Source organism: Agelaius phoeniceus, chromosome 4 (genome assembly GCF_051311805.1).
Source record: "Agelaius phoeniceus isolate bAgePho1 chromosome 4, bAgePho1.hap1, whole genome shotgun sequence".
Classification (NCBI taxonomy): Eukaryota; Metazoa; Chordata; class Aves; order Passeriformes; family Icteridae; genus Agelaius; species Agelaius phoeniceus.
This window is the reverse complement of record NC_135268.1, coordinates 31,851,708-31,871,394: the sequence shown is the minus strand read 5'-3', so window position 1 is coordinate 31,871,394 and position 19,687 is coordinate 31,851,708. Positions and strand designations below refer to the sequence as shown.

Sequence of the window (19,687 nt, the reverse complement as noted above, 5' to 3'; positions counted from 1 at the left end):
GTGACTATGGACAACTGTGGGCCATAAACAAAGTGGAGATTAAAGAAAGTGGAGCATATATAAAATAGAATCATTGAGTTGTAGAATAGTTTGGGATGCATGGCATCGACAAACATTATCTAGTCCAAGTGCCTGACTGCTTCAGGGCTGACCAAAAGCTAAAGCATGTTGTTAAGGGCATCGGCCAAAAGCTTCTTAAACAAGGCATTGACCACCTCTTGAGGAAACCTGTTCCTGTGCTTGACCACCCTCTATGTAAAGAAATGTTTCAGCCTCAGGAAGAGGAGGCTCAGTTTTACCAATCTGTTTAAATACTAGCGTGGGCAAGTAAAGATGGGCAAACCAAAGTCTTCTCTGTTGAAGGACAGGAGGCAGTGGGCACAAATGGACGCACAAGAAGTTCCGTTTAAACATTGGGAAACTTTTTTCTTTTTTTTCCTTCAAACTCTAACAGTGACTATGCATTGGCACAGGTGGTCCAGAGAGGTTGGGGCATCTCTATTTCTGGAGATATTCAAAAATCAGCAGTATGTAGTCGTGGGCACCCTGTTTTAGGTGACCCTACTCTGACCAAGGATTACACCTTGCAGTACCCAACAACCCCAGCCATTCTGGAACTGAGCTGTTTGACTTGGTGCTTTTTGTGTGTGGTAGATGTCCTCAGAGCCAAAAATATGAGGCACCACAGAAGATTTGGTTTTAATAATGGTCCATTTGTAAGTCTCAGACAGTTTGAGTAAAGAAATAAGTCTAAACATTTGGTCTAGTAAAGAATTTTCTACCTCTGAGCATTTGCAGGCACAGTAGTTTAGTCACTTCGATACCTCTGTGACAAATTGTAGACACCTGTGAAACTTTTGGGTGCCTGAGTGGGCAGAATTTGTGTAAATTTTCCACTAAAAATCATAAATCCACATTCTGGAAAAAATGCATTATTAATACTCAAGTGATTTTTAGACCTTTATTTTCCTCAATCCTCATATGTGTCTGATTTTGGAGAGTAGTTTAGGCAAGCAATTGCTTGTGCAAGTGCCAGAACTTTTTTTTTTGTAGATTGGAGCAGACATTGTAGGGAGCATTATTAATTGATTCAAAACAGTGTAGCTTTATTTACTATTTTAATGTAAACTGCTGAGCTTCTCTTTCCACAGTCCTGATATTTTGATGTGTTGCTTGGCAAGTAAGATACACTGCTTCTTTTTTGGTTGATGATATGTGTAATTCCCTATTCATCATCCTGTATTTTTACCCTTTTATTATTCCTTCAAATGTTTTCATATTTATGCTCCTCATATATAGCTTAATATATGTATGTGGTTATTATATACATATAATCTCTCTGTTTAAATTACTTAAACTAACACTTCAAGTTATGACAGAGGTAGCTGCTATAGCATACTGTTCATTTGAAATTTGATTTATAAGGTGGAAGGAAACTTTGGTCACAAAAGTGCTGTATGAAACTTGAAACAATGAACATTCTTAAAAAGGGAATGGATTTTCTTGGGAAAAAAAAGGAAGCATTTTGAAAAGTCAAATTCTAGGAATAATCCAGTGGTGATTAACTGGACTAGTGCTGGAGTTTTCGGGGTGCATATATTGGCTTTTTTAGCATTCAGTCATATACTGCAGACTGTATTCCATGTATGGAAAAGAAGGGGGTTTTGAAAGCAAAGGGAAAAGCTTTTAGTTGCAGTCCATAAGTGTACTCTTGAAAAAAGTGATTAATTTATTTTCTGAACTTGCTGTCATAATGAACAGATGGATTTTACTACTGTTAAAGCTTACTATGAATTTTGGCCATATTGAAGGCATAGTTTTCAATATCTCAAGTCTTTCTGGTTTTGTCCCAGAAGAAAATGGGTAGGTAAAACTTCTTCCAAAGCTGGGAATTGTGTGGGTTTTGCTGATAAGAACAAATAAAGGCAATTTTTTTTACATCTAAAATGTTTTTTTTAAGCTCTATTTTTGGTTTATATGTCAGGTGAACTTGCCAGAGCTCATTTCTATGGATGCCACTGTTCTGACACTCTCTGCCATAGACAGGGATTCTGAACATAATGGAATGGTTTCCTACAAAATCCTCTCTTCCCGTGAGGGATTTTCCATTGATCACAAGAATGGTGAGTCTGCATGGTTTATTATTTCAGCTTTTTAAGTATAAATCAAAGAGTCCTGTTGCTTTCTCACCTGTTGCCAGTGATTACTTGAGTTCTGGAAATTTGTGGAGGCCAAAGTCCACTGTGTTTTTGCTAAATCTGCCATTATCAGTGGGGAACTATCGCATCAAAGACTGGAGTTCTCACTTTGTCCCTAGACCATGCATATTTTTTCTGGTCTAAGTGCAGTATGTGTATTTGATACTGCATCATTGAGGGGAGGTCTTGCCTTCACAGCATCGCTATGAGTTCTTAGCATCATTGAATAGTTTGGACATGATCTTTAATGGTCATCTAGTTCAACCCCCCTGCAATGAGCAGAGACCTCTTCAGATTGGTCAGGTTGCTCAGTGTCCTGTCCAACCTGACCTTGATTGTTTCTGGGGATGAGGCATCTACCATCTTTCTGGGCAAAGTGTTCCAGTGTTTCATCACCCTCATTGAAAATAATTGTTCCTCATATCTGATGTGAATTTACCCTCTTTTGGTTGAAAACCATTATCTCTTGTCCTATCATAAAAGGCCTTACTAAAATGTCTGTTCTCATCCTTATAAACCCTCTTTAGGGCCAAAATAAGGTCTCCCTGGAGCCTTCTCTGGGCTGAGCTAGCTCAGCCTTTTCTCAGGAGAGGAGCTCCAGTCCTCTGATCATTTTTATGGCTCTCCTCTGGACTTGCTCCAACAGGTCCATGTGTTTTCTTTACTGAGAACTCCAGAGCTGGATGCAGCACTCCAGTTGGACTCTAATAAGAGCAGAGGGATTGAATCATGTCCTCCTCCCTGCTGCCCATGCTGCTTTTGGTGCAGCCCAGGATACAATTGGCTTTCTGGGCTGTAAGTGCACATTGATGGGTCATGTCCAGTTTTCCATCTACAGATACCTTCAAGTCCTTGTCCACATGGCCATTCTCAATCCTTTCCTCCCCCACGCCCTGTCAATATCAAAAGTTGCCCTGATTCATGTGCAGGACCTTGCACTCATCTTTGTTAAACTTCATGAGGTTCATGAACCCTCTTCCACAGCTTGTCCAGGTCCACCTGGATGGCATCCCATCTCTCAGGCATGTCAGCTGCAGCACTCAGCTTGGTGTCATCTGCAAACTTGCTGAGGATGCACACTATCTCACTGTCTGTGTCACTGGTATTAAACAGTACTGGTCCCAGACCCCTGGGGTATGCCACTTGTCACTGGTGTTCATCCAGAAATTGACCCACTACTCTCCAGATGCAAGAGAGTAATTTTGTTGTGTACAGCCATTACAGCTGGGTCATTTTTAAATATGACTGTTTAGAATCAGCTTTTGGAATGACATTTATTTGCCTGTGCAGTGTGGGCTTTTGTTAATTCTGTTTTGTTTTCAGGTTCACTGTTTTTCACGGAACCAGTTATGCAGCTGAAAAATATTTCCATTATTCATCTCCTGATAGAGGCCACAGATGGTGGCAGTCTCCCTCTGAGTGCAGTTACCTCCATAGAGGTGCACATAGAAGATGTCAACAACTGTGCCCCTCGCTTCACAAAGGCTCTGTACAATCTCGGTGTGAGTGAGGATGCCTCAGTTGGAGAAAACATCCTCCTGTTCTCAGCCATCGACTGCGACTGGATGCGTGACAACACGTTTGTTGAATACTCCATTATTAGTGGCAATGCTGAGAATTTATTCTCTGTAGAAACAAGTGTTAGGGGGTTAGAAACATCCTACAAACTTGTTGGCAGTCTTGTTTTGAGTAGGGCTCTTGACAGGGAAACAGCTGCTTCTCACCAGTTGGTTCTCCTTGCCTCTGATCGTGGAACACCCTCTTTGAATTCAACTGCTACAGTGCTAATCACTGTGCTGGATGTTAATGATAACCCTCCAGTATTTAGCAACTCAGAGTATCATGTTCATGTCAAAGAAAGCATCCCCATAGGCAGTCACATCACTGAAGTTTCAGCAAAAGACTGTGATGCAGGCACTAATGCAGAGATCACTTATGCTATCATCTCTGGAAATGACAGAGGGCATTTTTGCTTGGATGGTAGAACAGGATCTGTAAATTTGACAAAAGCGCTGGATTATGAGGATACCATGAAATTCACTTTGGTTATCCAAGCCACAGATGGAGGAACTGATGTAAAAAATATGGCTTTTGCTGTTATTCTTGTTAGTGTCCTAGATGACAATGATTATGCCCCGCTTTTTTTGTTTCCCAGTCTGAGCTGCACTGTCAGTGAAAATCTGCCTACCTTTTCTTTTGTGTGTGCTGTTTGTGCATTGGATTTTGATAAAGGCTCCTATGGGTACCTTACCTACTCCATTCAGTCTTCATGTTTGACTCATCGTGAAGCTGCTAGAGACCATGACATGTTCTTCATTGATCCTTTAACAGGAGATATTCATACAAAGCAAATGTTTGACTATGAAAGTCAAAATAGGTACTGTCTCATAATCCAAGCAAAAGACAAAGGTGATTCACTGGCTACCACTACAGTTCAGGTAGATATTGAGGGGAGAGATGAATTTGATCCAGTGTTTACACAAGAACATTATTTCTTTAATCTTCCTGAGAAGAATGAAGCAGGCCAGTTGATTGGTAGAGTGACAGCATCAGACAGTGATGGTGGACTGGACGGAGTTGTTCATTACTCCCTTCTAAAACCTTCTCCATTCTTTTCTGTGAATCAAACCAGTGGCAATATTTATTTGACTCAGACTGTTCACAGAAGGAAAAATGGCATCAAAAGGAATGATGATACTCTGAAATTGTTGGTAAGAGCTCATAGCCCTAAAATTGTGTCAAGGTTCACAGCATGCACTGTTTTTGTGAATGTTTCCAATTCTCCTGAGAGTGATCCCACAGTGTCAGCACACAGCTTGACCGTAAGTGTTTCCATCTCACTGATGGTGTTTCTGCTGCTTGCCATCAGTCTGATCACACTTACTCTGAGACTTAAGCAGAAAGATCTGATGAATGCTTGTGTGAAAAGAAACCCAGTATCCTCCTCAGCTGCTGATGTGAATTCAATAAGAGAAGACGAGGACTGCCAGAAAATCCAAAGTACAGAGAGCAGTATGCTTCCCATGGGTGCTATAGCAAAATGGCTGAGCCTAGCAGGACTTGGAGAGGGGAAGGATGATGATGTCTCCTGCAGGCATTCAGACTCCAGTGGCCATGGTTCTGCTGAAGGGGAGACTGCAGAGGACGAGGAAATCAAACGGATCTATGAGTGTCCTTGCAGAAAAAGCATTGGCTCAGCACTGAGCGAGCACGGCTCGCAGTTGCCAGATTCGGGGATCCCAAGACAGTCTGATCAGTTCTCCTATCATTCTGGAGAAACAGATGTCACAGCTACCATGCAAAGCATGGAGAATGTGCAGACCATTAAAGGAGAAAGCAGAGAAGAAGCCTGTGACACAGCCTATGCACACAAAATCTTGTCTCAAACACTTACAGAAATTGGAATAAAAGAGGAAGGCATGATGACAGACCACACAAGAGACTATGTCCTGATGCCAGATGGGAAAGACTCTGGGTATGATTTGCTTGCAACTGTTGGCATCTCAGATGAGGATCTCAGAGGTGGTTATAACTGGGATTATGGGCTTAGCTGTGAACCCAGATTTCAACCTCTTGCCTCAGTGTTTAATGATATTGCAGAACTGAAAGATGAAAATGTTCACATTCACAGCTTCTCTCAGGAGAAGAAATCTCTTGATTTCCCTCCTCCCTTGATAACATCAGTAGCACAGCCTGGCATAAGGACAGTGCCGCCAAGAATGCCAAATATAACATCAGGGCAAGCTTTTAATAAATGCCCTTATTCTCCCATTATCCATTATCATGGATACCCTCCACCAACCATGACCCCCAGATTTTCTCCTACTCTCTCTTTACTTACCATGCAGACACCTTCTGCTTCTCCAGTAGTGTCTGATGGGAAAATGATAGGAACGTGTCTTATTGATCCGAGCTACGATCTTGCAACAGAAGAAAAAATTCAGGTCTAGGTTATTAACTGACAGTATTTTATGGTAAAAAATATGGCTTAAAATGTATTTTGTTACTTTTTAACAGCAAAATATGCCCGTCAGAGCTGCATCACCAGTATTCTTTCTGTTTTCATGAGCCTAAAAGGTTAAAATATATAGTCAGAAATTTGGTAACTATACTTCTTGTTCTTCCCAGAATGCACTGGGAGAACATGAGGCTTCTCTTTCGGTTCCCAACTGTGGTTTCTATGTAAAACACACAGCCAAGTGCCTGATAACCAATTTGCCCAATTCTACCATTTTTCTTATAAAATGCATTAATAACAAACAAATGGAAGTAATTATTTATTGTGGAAAGCATTTGTTAGCATACTGGTGGGTTCTGACTGATTCTGTGGTGGTGTTAGAGGAGAGTACTGGAGGGATGTGTAAGTACAGCGGGTGTGGGGGTATACAAAGGATAAAACTTGGGTTCCTACTGAGCTCTTTCTCTAGTGTTTACCCAGGTTTCCTACATCTCAGCCTCAGGGTCCCAGCAATCTGTTTGGCCTGGTGTGGCAATGGCTCCTCAGTGGGCTTTCTTAGCTATCTTTGTGGTGTGGAACCCAGGTTCTGTGCACCTTTTTTTATCTCCTGGTTTAAAGCCAGCAAGTCACCATAATCTGAATAATGGATGACCTTTGGAAAACAGAATAATCAGCAATAAGATAAAAGCAACCATCTTCTCTATTACTAGATCTCAAGTAGATATGTATTGTGTTTTTGTTGCATTACAGAGGGTGCCCTGGGGCTCAGGCAGCTGTAAGAGCAAACAGTGTTACAGTTCTGAAGGTTGAGTATGCCTCCCCCCTGGTCTTTGGTTCTGTGCTGGACCAAAGATCTCTGCAAGACCAGATAATCTGGCCTTGTTTGTTGTATGTATCATACACATGGCATTTCGTGTACGTATGTATATCCAGACACATACACATGCTGTATATGCTTGTATCTTGATCAATAAAATGCACAGACAATACATCTAGAATAACTCTGGTTTTTCTTCAATGTATGTTCCAAAGTCCTTTGCATCATATGTATTAAAACTGGGCTATAAGGAAGTGTCTAATTGCTACCTAGGAGTCTGCTACTACAAGTTGGATGTATAGAGAATTATATATTGTACAGGTCATAACAGGTGTGGAGGGAAAGCATGCAGTGTGGTTAGGCTGAGTGATTTTGTGGGATCAGTAGCATTTGTGCAGTGGCTGCTTTTCCTCAAGCATGCATGTCAACAATTGCAGCCTGTGGGCTCATAACCAGTCTTTGAATAAGATCCCGTTTCTGAGGCTACACTGGCACTGTACATCTTGTACATGCAACAGGATCCATGATGCTATGTGTCTTTTAAAGCTGGCATTTCTTCTTTGTACTGCCATGGAGCTGGAAATGAGACTTAGCTTAGGAATTAATTGGGATAGACAAATTTTACTAAGAAAGAAGAGGGGATAGTAAGATTTGTAGTCAGACAAAAAACTGTGCCAGGGAGAAGAAAGAAAAAAAGAGGAATTCATTCCCAGTTCATATCTAAACACAGAGATTCAGCTAAAAGACATAATTTCAGAATGAATGTTATTCTCTGCTGTCAACACTCTGCCTGGTGGCATTATGTTGTATACAGCCTGATTTGCTTTAACTTATATGTGTGAAGTTGTAAATTAATTTCTAATACACTGAAAGGTGTTCTTTGGGTCTTGACTTCTGTACAGTTATAGTATCAGAAGGCACACAGAGCTACCTTTTCTGTGAAGTCAACAACTTTGTTAATTTGATTTTAGTTTCAGATGGTCATGGACAAGTGGCAGCTATTGCTCTGGTGAGCAATGAGCACGTGCCATCCTTAGAGAGGGGTCACCTGTTCAGCATGGGATCAGTGGAAGAATGAATGATTTATACAGCAAAATTGTTTCATCCTTCACATTGATTGATATGAAGCAGGTAACAAGGCCTTCATTTCATGTATACAGTCTAGGCTAATGGATGAGTAGCTTTTTCTTTGCTAATATGGCTCTTACAAATGTTCTAATGCTAGTAGCATTAGAAATCATTAGAAAGCATCACTAACCATATTTAGGACAATATTTGGACCTCACCTTGCTAATAGCCCACCTCCTAGAGTTCTTGAAAAACAAAAAAATTTTTTCTGTTTGTGCATTTTTAGCTCCTTTAAATTCAGCTTGGTTTTGATGCCTTTCTAAGAATATTAGATATGATTTACATCCTATTTATCAAGCACATGATATAACCAATGAATACTTTTTGCTCCATTTAGGTGTTACAGCAATCTTTTCCTTCTTTCTTAAGTATTTATTGATTTTCTTTTTTATCAAATGGGAAACACTTAGCTGATATATTGTTGTGTCATATAAAGTCAAGTTCAAAAACTTGAACATTGAAACAAGTGCCTGCAATAAATCATGCAGTTCTTTTAACCTTACTGTTTTTTTCCCTAAATAAACAGTATAACTTTTATAATTTACCATGACTTTAATATTAGCTTGCCTTGAAGAGGCTGTGTTACTTTGCAATTCTGCACACCAGTTTTAGCACTTTGGAGAAGGTACAGAACTTGTTAGTGGAAAATCATATTAAGCATAAGCTATAAAATAAAAGACAGTTGTCTCTTCTGGAATTTTGGCTGCCTGCCTTCTGGATTTGCTTGTTGGCAGCCTTGAAAACACTGGTGTAAATCACTACCAAATGGATATAAAAATTCCATCTACCGGTAGTAATTGTTATATTGACGTTCAAGCAGATTTCTGTGCAAAGGGAAAAAACCTTCATATTTTTGGGGAACCCATTATTTACTGATTATAACATTGTATGCCTATTTTCTAAAATGATACTACAAACACCAGTTGCCTACACAAGTCCATATTTATTTTGTACTTTATCTTAAGCTGATAACAAATATTATTCAGAAAGCAGTTTTAGGTAAAAATACTTGTGATAAAAATGAACCATTGTTGCTAAGTCTATTGCACTGATAATTCCTAGTATCGTTTACATTTGGTAGCCATCCATCCTCTTTGCTGCATGTCACTTGTTTTCTATAACTGACATGTTGCTGAAAACTATATTTAACTGTTCTCTTTGGGACATCTATAAACTGCAAACATGCTGCCCTGACCAAAAAAAAAAAAAAGTTACTAGAACATCAGCTAGTACCAGACTGACAATTGTGCCCAATAATATAGCTTTATACTTCTCCAGCACTAAGACCAGTTGGCAATCCAGTTGGCCACCACAGGCATGTGTGAGGCCATTGGGGGATATTGCTGCCTGAAAACCAGCCCTCTGGGGGTGAAGAACACAGAGGAATTGAATCCTTGCAGGAAGGGAATTGCACTGGTTGGCTGCAAATGGAAGGGGGTGTTCCCTAAAACCTTGTAAAAACACTAATTGGAATAGGAGGCAGTTGTGACTTAGTAATTGAATATACTGCGGTGGGAGGTTTATATTTAGGATTTGGCTTGCTTGGCAAGTGAAATCGCTTTGGAGCTTCTTGCTCTTAATGTCTGTCACAACAGAACCGACTCACCATGGCAATATGTGGCTCAGTTGCCTGTAGATGATCTGGTTGCAATAAATAGAGTGTTGCAGAATCAAATTGAGTATAGTTTTGGGTGCCTCATAGTTGCTAGTTCTGTTAGCTGTTTGCTAGCACGTATGGAAAGCCTAATGTATATTCAGTCTGTGCATGGATTTGTATGTTCAGAACTCATTCAAAAAGCTGCAGTCTGACACCAAAATCCTCTTGGTGGCTTTGAAAATTCCTCCATAAATACATACAACATTTAAAAAACACTGGAAAAAATGTGGATGCCTAAGCAAAAGAAAAGGGGCCTTATAGAAGGGAAAAAATGAAGATCTAAAACTTTCTGGTTAAGACTTGCACTTTATGTTGCTGCTAGGGCTATTCCTCATAAAACATCAGATGCTTTTTTTCTATAATGTGTAAAAAGTAATAGAAGAGCATCTGTAAGGAATACTGAGAGGCAGCAGGGTAGGCTAGAATTACAAAATTATTCTGTTTCTTGACACTTATGAGTTATTTGAGCAATGAAGAAAGTACCAAATCCTTTAGCTTATGATAGTCACAAAAATCACAATTGCTGCCTTGTTACTATATAAATGTTTAACTGACCCTAATAAGTCCTGTACTGGATGAAGCATTAGGAGCCAAACCATATGCCTGAAAATGCAAATGTCATAGTAAAGGACTGAAGGAATCTATCATGTTTTCAAAACTTCAAATGAAAATCTCATTACAATTAGAAAACTCAGTTTTCTGGAGTATCATGTTTAAAACAAGGTATTTCTGCCCTACAAACCACACTGAAAACTGTCAGTCACATCTGTGTAGCCTTATCTTCTTGAAAATAGTCTTATATTTTACACTTTTTTTAGAAGTTAGTATTTACATAGTGCTGGTCACCTTCCCTAATACTTCATGTTGATTGCCTATGGAAAGCTCTCAGAAAATGAAAGTTAAGCTGTTGATTGCAAGAGCTGCTCAGCTGCCACTGTTGTATAGAAGTGACATTTCAGAGTGGCTGGGGGTAGATGGTGCATACTCACTAGCTCAAACTGGGGGAACACCTGGCTGTTGCCTGTATCCACCTCCACCATTTTTTGGAAACTTTTTGTGGGAAACTTTTAAATGGGAAGCTCAATAGAATTTCCAAAATGGTGTTACTGGTGCCATAACCAAAAGAAAAGAGTAGCAAGTCAAACTTGTTTGCATTGACCTCTGAAAGTTCTGTTTCAAGCCCCATCTTGCTGGCCGCAGACTACTTTCCAGCATCTCCCTTTTAACAAACTGTAGGTTCTATTTAATTTCAAAGGTGGTTTTTTTACTGGATTCTGATCCAACATCCCAAGACTTCTTCCACTGATTAAAGTGGGACTTGAATAAAAAATGCACTTAGAAGAAATGGGCAACATATGTCTTGCTGATGCTCCTGCAAGAATCAGTAGCAGTGGAGAGCTGGCTCCAGTGTGCAGGGCTGTAAGCCTGCAGGAGGGAGCATTAAGAGAAGAGAAATCGAGAGCCTAGAAAATAGTAGAACTAGCCATGGGGCAGGGGGCTGGGATTTGGAGTGGAGCTTCCTCTGTGCTTCCAGGTGATTGATGCAAACCTTGCTTTATATGCTTATTTTGAAGCAACTTTCAGAGAAATCTGGGAAGGTCTGTAAGGGAAAGGTCATTTACTCTTTCCTTATTCTTCTTTTATGTAAACTACAGTTGGCTGCCTGATTTGCTACTGCTTTTACTGAATGCACAAAATAATTGCACCATCAGACAAGGATTTCTCTACTTGTCGACCTGAGATCAAGTATGGGGTTTAATTAGTCTTCAAAATTATCCTCGTAACTGTTAAGGTAAACAGGAAGGATTTGGGAATTGTTGAGTGGTTGTTGGGGATTTACCAGGGTTTTGGGAGATTTTGTGGCATTGGCTTTTGATTGTGTTTTTTGAGAGATGCACATGTTTTTTCAGTTTTAGGCTGAAATCTACAGCTTTTGAACTTTGAAATCTGTCTTCTGTCACACTAATGGAACATCTTGTGCCATTGGCTGATCATATATTCAGTGGGTAGAGATTGGTAAATTTCAGCAGCTTCCTCTTTTCTCTGGCAATAGAATTGCAGTAAACTGTATTTAATTTTGTTGCTGAATGTCATAAACTCTAGGCTTGATCACTGAAATGTTTGAACTCCCCACTTTTCCTTTAGATATTTTCCATATGTAGCTAAAATGTTTCATTGTTCACCATTTTCATCCCTCGCATACTTCTTTTAACTTAGTTTTAGTAACTGAAAATTGGGCATTCTGATCCCTAAGCACTTAAGGTGTGGAGCCAAGTTGTGAATATTTCCTGTTGAAAGAATGTGGTGTGTTCTATCACCATAATTAGAGATAAATGCAGGTTTAGTAACACAAGCCTCCTCTTACCAATAGTTTTTGTGTGGGGTTTAATGAAGTCTTCTGTGATTTGCAGAGTTAAATAGTGAAGTTTATAGCATGAAGACAAAAAGCAACAAGGAGATTTGATTACTGCAACTAGTGCAAAGGTGAAATGATGAAGCAAGGAGGAGATCTTGATAACCAAATTTTAAAATACGACAGTGAGGAAAAGGCCTATCCAGTTCACCCACATGCTTGAGATCTTGACTCCTTAGGAATATCTTGTGTCCATACTACAAGGTAATACTTTGGGGAGTGCAGGCCTGCTAGTCCTTTGTTACAGTTCTTTTGTTTTGTAGCAATGATAATTCTCACGTGTACAAACAAAAGTGCCTGATACTGTATCCCTTGGCAGAATTTGTGATGCCTTTTGGCAACAACGGGAACTGAAACAACACCATCAAACCCATCACTCACTGAGCTTCTTAGTTTACAAAAAACTTGCCTAAAATAAATAATAAAAAGACAGATTTTGGGGTATTCTTCCTAAGAGAGAAATTAATTATGAATCTGAGCAAAATCTTTCAAGAGACTGCCGATTACATTCTCTCCTCAGCAGAGATGTTGTGAGTGTCAGCAATGGAGAGATGAAGGTTTACGATAAGGAAGAGAAGATGGGATAAACTGATGGATAAAGATGGAGTTGAATGGAAGAGCAAAGATACATAACAGACATGGAGTAGATCTCTCTTAGTGAGGACTCCCTGCTAGAGAGAACTGAGTACTTGGCAGCTCAGCTATTTCAGAAGATAATGTTGTGCTGCCTGCCAGGGACAGAATTACATGTTAAAGACACAGAAATAATCTCTGAGAAACAAAAAAGTTTCTTTGCTCATTTGCAGTCTCCTGACAAAAGACACTATCTGATGGAGTCTGTCAAGGATAGTGATGAAAAGCTGGGGCCTCAGGACCTTGCAGTCTAGATGACTGTCCTGGTTCCAGCCAGGACAAGGTAAACTTTGGCAGTACCCAGAAGGAGCCAATATTGTCAATTGTCAGGTGTTTTTTTTTTCCATGTGAATAATTTCTTTTCTTACGCCCTCCATTGCCAGTATTGTTACTGTTCATTTTCTTATCCTATTGCTCTTTCCAGTAAATTGTTCTTATCCCAACCTTTGATTTTTGCCTTTAGTTCTTTCAATTCTCCTCTCCATCCCAGCACAGGAGTGTGAGGGTGGAGTGGGGGAGCGAGCAGCAGTGTGGGATCGCTAAACTGGAGAACACCATTCCTACAGCATGACAATGAACTTCAGCAGAGTTCTGCTGGTCAGCCAAGTAGAGGGACAGAACAGGGGAAGACCGTGTGGAGAAGGTCACACATATGATATCTCAAGCCTGGTCGAGTTAAATAGAAGAGAAAAATCAGGTATGGAGGTGAGATGAGTACCAATTGTAATTATTCCAGTTCAAAAAATGCTCACTGTCCAGGTAGAGCAGGTTTTGGTTGGTTACAGAGCCTGCTGTAGCCTCTAAGGTAGGCTTAGGCACAGGTATATATGTACACATAGGATTTTCTGTAACTGTACTCCTGGGGTATTTTCTGTAATAATATATATATGGCTGGTAAACAGATACTGCTAATAATATGGAGCTAACACACTTATTCACAAAGTTATTGACAAAAGGTGATCTTTATTAATTTTTATTTTCATAAAAAAATAGCATGCTATAGAAAACTTTACTGCAGAAAACAAGCTTGTATCTGTAACCAAAAGTTACTTTGGTTAAAATAAAAAAAAAAATTAAAAGCCTGTTCCAAAGAAAGGAAGAAATAGGTCTGTAACTAGGAATTACTTCTACACAACATTAACTACCTAGCAAAGTGATTACTTCTGAATGGGCTGATTTGAATATCTGAAGCTGTTCTGCCACATTCTTTGCTCCAGCTAACAGACTCAAAGTTCACTAGCTCAAGTGGAACATCACACTGACACAGCTACGCTACCCACGAAGTCTTTGATCATATTCCCTACTGTGTTGTATAAGCTAAATTCTAGGATTACTAACTTCAAAGAACAAACTTTCATAAATATAGAGGTGAAGGCATTGGGACACAGCAATCTGAATGCTCAAGAGGTTTAGAATTGTATCAAGCTAAAGATGTGAACATTAGCTGGAACTGTCTGGATAGCAGAGATTATTCAGGGCAAAAAAGCCCCACAGGGTATGGACTGTCCAGTAAGAAATGTTTATGTTTAAAAGAGGACAAAGTGTAAGGATTGCAAAAATTCAGTGAATGGACTTGAGAATACTAGTGCAAACTGCCAAAGGCTTTTTGCTCATAAAAAGAAAGAAAAGAAGTAGGAACCCTGAAAATCAAGGTAAAGGGTAAAAATAATCTCTTCCAGCTAAAGTGAAGGCATTTTTAACCTTAATTTGCATTGAAGCTACTGATAATGATGATCATGAGATTAATGACAGGACAAAGGTAATAATAAGAGCAGGGAAGGAAATGAGACAACCCCTAAGGTGAAGACACTGTACTCAAATAGAGGGGAAATAATAGTTCTTGTCCTAAGGCTGAAATAGAGTATGTGGGTGCAGAGCCAGCTTGCCCAACAGCATGGTATGGTAAGGCATGAAATGCTGTGGCTTTTCACCAAGGAAAGGATAAAAGTATGCCATTGGAAGTCATGCTTGAGTCCCCCTAGCAAAGAAGGGGCAAATAAAAGGATTCACTCAGCTCTCCAAATGTTACCTCCACTGGAATGGAATCAGCTTTGGGGAAAAATCAGGACACACAGATGCAATAGTATTGTGCATGAATTTCAGGGTAGGTCATGTGCCCAAACACTGCACTCTTTGAGAAGATAGCTAAATACATAAATTCAATGGAATTAATGTATTTGAGTTTCAGAAAGACATTTGACACAGTGCCAAGTAAGAGTTAATTCTAGAACTGCAACACGATACATTTATTGCAGAGTATATTGGCAGGGAAAAATAGAGTTGGAGCGAGGTCATTGGTAGAGACAGATAGATTTTTCTGGACTGTTTAATATTTTCCAATAGAGTCAGCAACAGAAACAAGCCTGATTGAAACAGAGCTTGGTAAGTTTAAAAAAGGGAATTTGGAATAATTTCATATGTGAATTGGCCAAATTTCATCCACCAACTATTGGATCATATAATATCTTTTTCTGCTTTAGGTTAAGGAGCACCTGATATGATTGCTCATTGTAACTGTATCTATTTTAATCTCTTTAACCTTTTCTACTGTCACACTATATGTCATTTTCTCTAATCCTTGAGAAATTTTTGTGGCTGTCATCAGAACCTACATTTTCAACACCTTGAAATATATTTAATTCAGTTGTTATTCCAGTATTCTTAAATACTGAAAATAATTGCAACTTTACATGTGTAGACCTGAAGTATTTGCAGCCAATTTTTATTTGACTGTTGTATGCAAAGTACTCCAGCTTCTGACTCAGCCATATTCATCCAGTTATGTGTTATCTAACATTCATAATATCACCATTCCTTCACTTACTAATGGACTGGACAATGCTTATAATCCATAAATAATGTTGGAGGTTCTTTGTGTTCTTCTTTCAGAAGAACAAACCAGAAAGAAGTATTGAACACTTTTGAATTAACAGTGCTTCACACACACTTGTATTTGAAGAAACAATTTACATTTATTTGTGCAGAGAAAGAAAATACTATCATTTGAAAAGGCTGCATAAAGCATGAATGCAAGTATTAAACAGAATGTGCATATTGGCATGGGCTTCAGTACTCTTCAGGGTACCATAACTCAAAGAGCTCTGTTTAATCCATTAGGCTATCTAGAACTGCCATTTCTTGATGAGAGTTTGGGACCAATTGAGTTTTTTCAAAATTTGCCCAGAGATCCAAATATTTCAAAATATTTTGTTTGAATTCTCATCAAGGTATTTTGAAATGTAATGGAGATGTTCACATTTAATAAATAATGGATGAAAATTCAAAAGCAGGCACATTTTACTTAAGCTTCCAGTTTCACAAATCTGCCTCTTTTTTTTCTTTTTCTGTTTCCTTGCCTCTCTTTCTCCCCCCACCCCCCAATATATCTTCCTGCCAAAAATTATTTTGGGAATTGAAGTCAAACCAGAGAGCTGTAGTCAGATTGCTGAAAGCATATTTTGCTATCAAATGTTGCATTACTGAATCATCTCGCTCCATTTTAGAGATGTGTAAGTACAGAAGATATGTGTTTGGGATAGATATAAAAATTGTAACATTTTTGGAATGTGGCCTGAGAAAGTTTTGCAGTGTGCATGTGGAAAGATTCAGTATTTCTGAGTGAAAATATTGTGGGTGAGTTATGTAGGTCATCTCCAAGAAGCCACTCATTTCACACCACAGCTCTGTAGATGCCTGATATTTTACAGCAGTTTATTCATAAAATATTTTAGTAAGTTTTAAAGTTTTATTGTTTCTATTTCTGTCTCTGCCTGTAAAGCCAAGCTCCATTAATACTACAATTCCAGCTATAAAGAATTCTGTGAGAGGAAGGGAACTTATAAATAATGCATTTAGAAACCTCTAAAAAGGATCTTCAGAATTTTGGCACTTGTTAAAGCAGAATATCTCATGATCAGTGACAGATTTATTTTTTTTAACCATAGACAGGTAGGAAGAGCTTCCTGTTTTCTTTAATTAAACTAATTTTTTTTTTTTTTTGCAGCCTAGGCAGGTCATTAGGCTTATCAGTAGTTTTTATTCTGAGCAGGCTAATTCCATGGATGAGATTCATAGTTTATTTTGGCAAGAGAAGAGTCAACTTGGGGAAGGCATCACCTTGCTCACAGGACTGGTGTCTGAGTCCTGTGTGCATCCAAAACTACCACAGCTGGATCCCAAGTTCCTATCTGCTGATACTCTGCAGAGCATCATCTGTAGCTCAAGGGCTGGATCAATCTCTGGGCTTTACGTATTGCAGCCTGTAATTGTATAATTTTATGTGGAAATCTTGGAGGAAATGCCCCAAGTTCAACAGTAGTACCTCCTCCCCAGGAACTTCCCAGCAGGCTTTGTTGTTTTAAATGAATTGCTGGTGGTTTAATCAGTTCTTTTTTCCTCTGGATGTTCCTCCTGGTCAGAGTGCTCAATTCAAATGCAATAATGTCCTTTCTCGAATGGCCTTCAAGGCAGGAGCCTGTTTCTGTCAGGGGACACAGGAGAGAGAAGTCCAACTGCTTTTCTTCTCTCTAATGTCTTTTCTAGACATCAGCCACAAGGTTTCCCTCCTTTCAATACCTGCAAGTATCAGACTGTAACTTAGCCATTTGGGAATTATTCATTTGAATCCAGTTCTTTCCCAAGACATCAGTGGGAATTCTCAACCAGGACAGATCTCTTAGATATGTGGAAGAGTGCTCACAGCATGAAAAATCACATCATTTTATGCTTCCTTCTGCATTAAATCTAACACTTTATGTCTTTCACAAAACTCACTACTCAGAAACCAAATTTAGGAGTCAGAAACAACTTTAATGAATAGGCTGTAAAAGATATAGAGTCCCAATAAGATAAGAGATAGTCTTTGTGTCAGAACAAAAATTTCCAGTGGTTGAAAAGTCTGTGGAAACATGTGCTTAAATCCTGTGCAGCTTCACATTTAGATCTAGAAGATGTAGCTCAATGTAGCTTGAAGAATTTCAAGAATTCCTGGCTGGCTTTCACCAAAGGAAAAACAAATCTTTTTACTTCTTTTGTCTCCTTCTCTTTCTTTTATTGTAGAAATTCGGAATGCTTTTTTACGTTTTTCATCTTGCATAGTTTTGAAGCATTTCAAATTCTTTTCTCTGTTGCATTCCCATAAATGTTAAACAGCTCCTGTCATTTGCACAAGGTATAGGCAAAAAATGATAAAATTTTAGGCAAAACAGAATAAAATTCAGTACAATATTCAAGAAATAACTTTGACAGTGTCTGCTGTCAACAAACCTGGTGATCTTGAAGGGGAAAGCTGGAGACTGGACAAACAGATAAAAAAGGAAGTGAACTGAACACTTTCCCAAATTCTGTGGTTGTTAGATGGCTTGGCATAAGTAAGAGGTTTCTTTTTTTGGTGAAGTTCCTGAACTGCAGCTCAAGAGTTTTAAGCCAGATCCTGCAATTTCTGTCTTTGGAATGTGCTTTGTTCTCTGGTGGGCTCCCGAGATGATGCACCCACTGCTAGGATGGACTTTAAATTTGTAATCTGGTCTTTTTGGGATCAAAGGCAACCCATCAAAATTAAACTCTTGAGGATAATTTCCTTGTTCTGCATCTTGACACTTGCACTCCTGCCCACTGTAAAACCATTTGCATGATCAAAGTCTTTCCATGGCAAGTGACAATAATTGAAAAGTGGGATTGAGAGCCTGTAAAAGAAAAGGTAATTTAGGGTTTTTAACAGAAACGACTTTATTATGTTGCCAAAGAATTTTAAAAATTACTCTTCTTGGGTCTGACTTGGTTCTTGCTTGCCTGTGCTGAGATGCTTCAGAGTATTCCAGTTGGTCCTTCACTGGTTAGTAGAGGTTGATTAACACAGCAGTAAAGTATCTTTGATGTTTTGGAAAGGACTTATAAGTTGCTTATTTTGTATTAGATGCCTTTCACAATTCAGTCATGAATACTGCTAAAATTAGTACTGAAAGGAATTCTGTGTTTTCAAAGAAATAGGAATTGTCATGGATTTTTTTTCTCTTTGATTTTATGTAGTAGGTTTTATTCACTTATAGCTGCAAATTTGCAAGTGGATTGAAGCTTGTAAAGCAGTGAAAACCTAAGGTTTTACAGAATTGAAGACTTTTTCTTCATATCTAATGCTTCCCTGGTCACCCATGATAGTGTTTTCAATATTGAAAGTGATTCTAGCATCATTTTTCTGAATAACTTTCTATGTGATTTTACCTGGCCAACCTTGTTTCTTCACTTCATTTTCTCAAAGGTCTCAGAGGAAGTTGTGTGCTTTGATGAATGACACAATAGATAAATATAAAAGCTGATAAGCTCTTAACAAACAAACAAAAGAATATACAAAAGGTGTAAATCATATAAATAACTCTAAAGTTCTGTGTTTCAGCATTCCCTGGTGGATAATGGCATTGCCCAGTGGTGCGTAAGTTCAAGGTAATAGTCTGTCATGTATGATCCAAATGCTTTAAAGACTTTGAGAACAGGTAAAAGACAATAGTAATTTTCAAATTAGTCAGAATGGTGTTATTTTCTTTATCCTAGCATTTATAAATTCTCTCAAGAAAGAGTTTCTGTTGTAATTAGTTGTCCAAGGAAATGATTCCCAGAAGAGGAATCTTATTTTAAAGTACTAAAAATTGAAATGGAGGAAATTGCTTAATAAGAATTTCTTTGAAGATTAATGCCAGAATTTAAACCTTTCTGACATTGTGGGAACCATTTATTCATGTAAACAAAGAGGTGCAGATGAGTGATGTGTAGGGATATTGAGGTATTTCAGAAGAACTCTCAGAAAATGTGACTGGGTAAAGCTGAGGCTGATTTTTGTTTGTTCCTTCGCTGGTTGTGACCTTATGTGATTTCTTATATTGTTTCCAGC

At 38.7% G+C, this 19,687-nt stretch overlaps 1 protein-coding gene across 1 annotated transcript in view; it reads left to right on the top strand.

Annotated features, from left to right (window-relative positions):
• Positions 1-7,145, top strand: part of DCHS2 (dachsous cadherin-related 2) — a 105,186-nt gene extending 98,041 nt beyond the window's left edge. The window contains exons 19-20 of the mRNA XM_054633831.2: positions 1,985-2,123; positions 3,522-7,145. Of these exons, the coding sequence (XP_054489806.2) occupies positions 1,985-2,123; positions 3,522-6,148 (2,766 nt within the window). The 3' untranslated portion in view covers positions 6,149-7,145. The remainder of the gene's footprint in view (positions 1-1,984; positions 2,124-3,521) is intronic.
• The last annotated feature ends 12,542 nt before the right edge of the window (positions 7,146-19,687 follow it).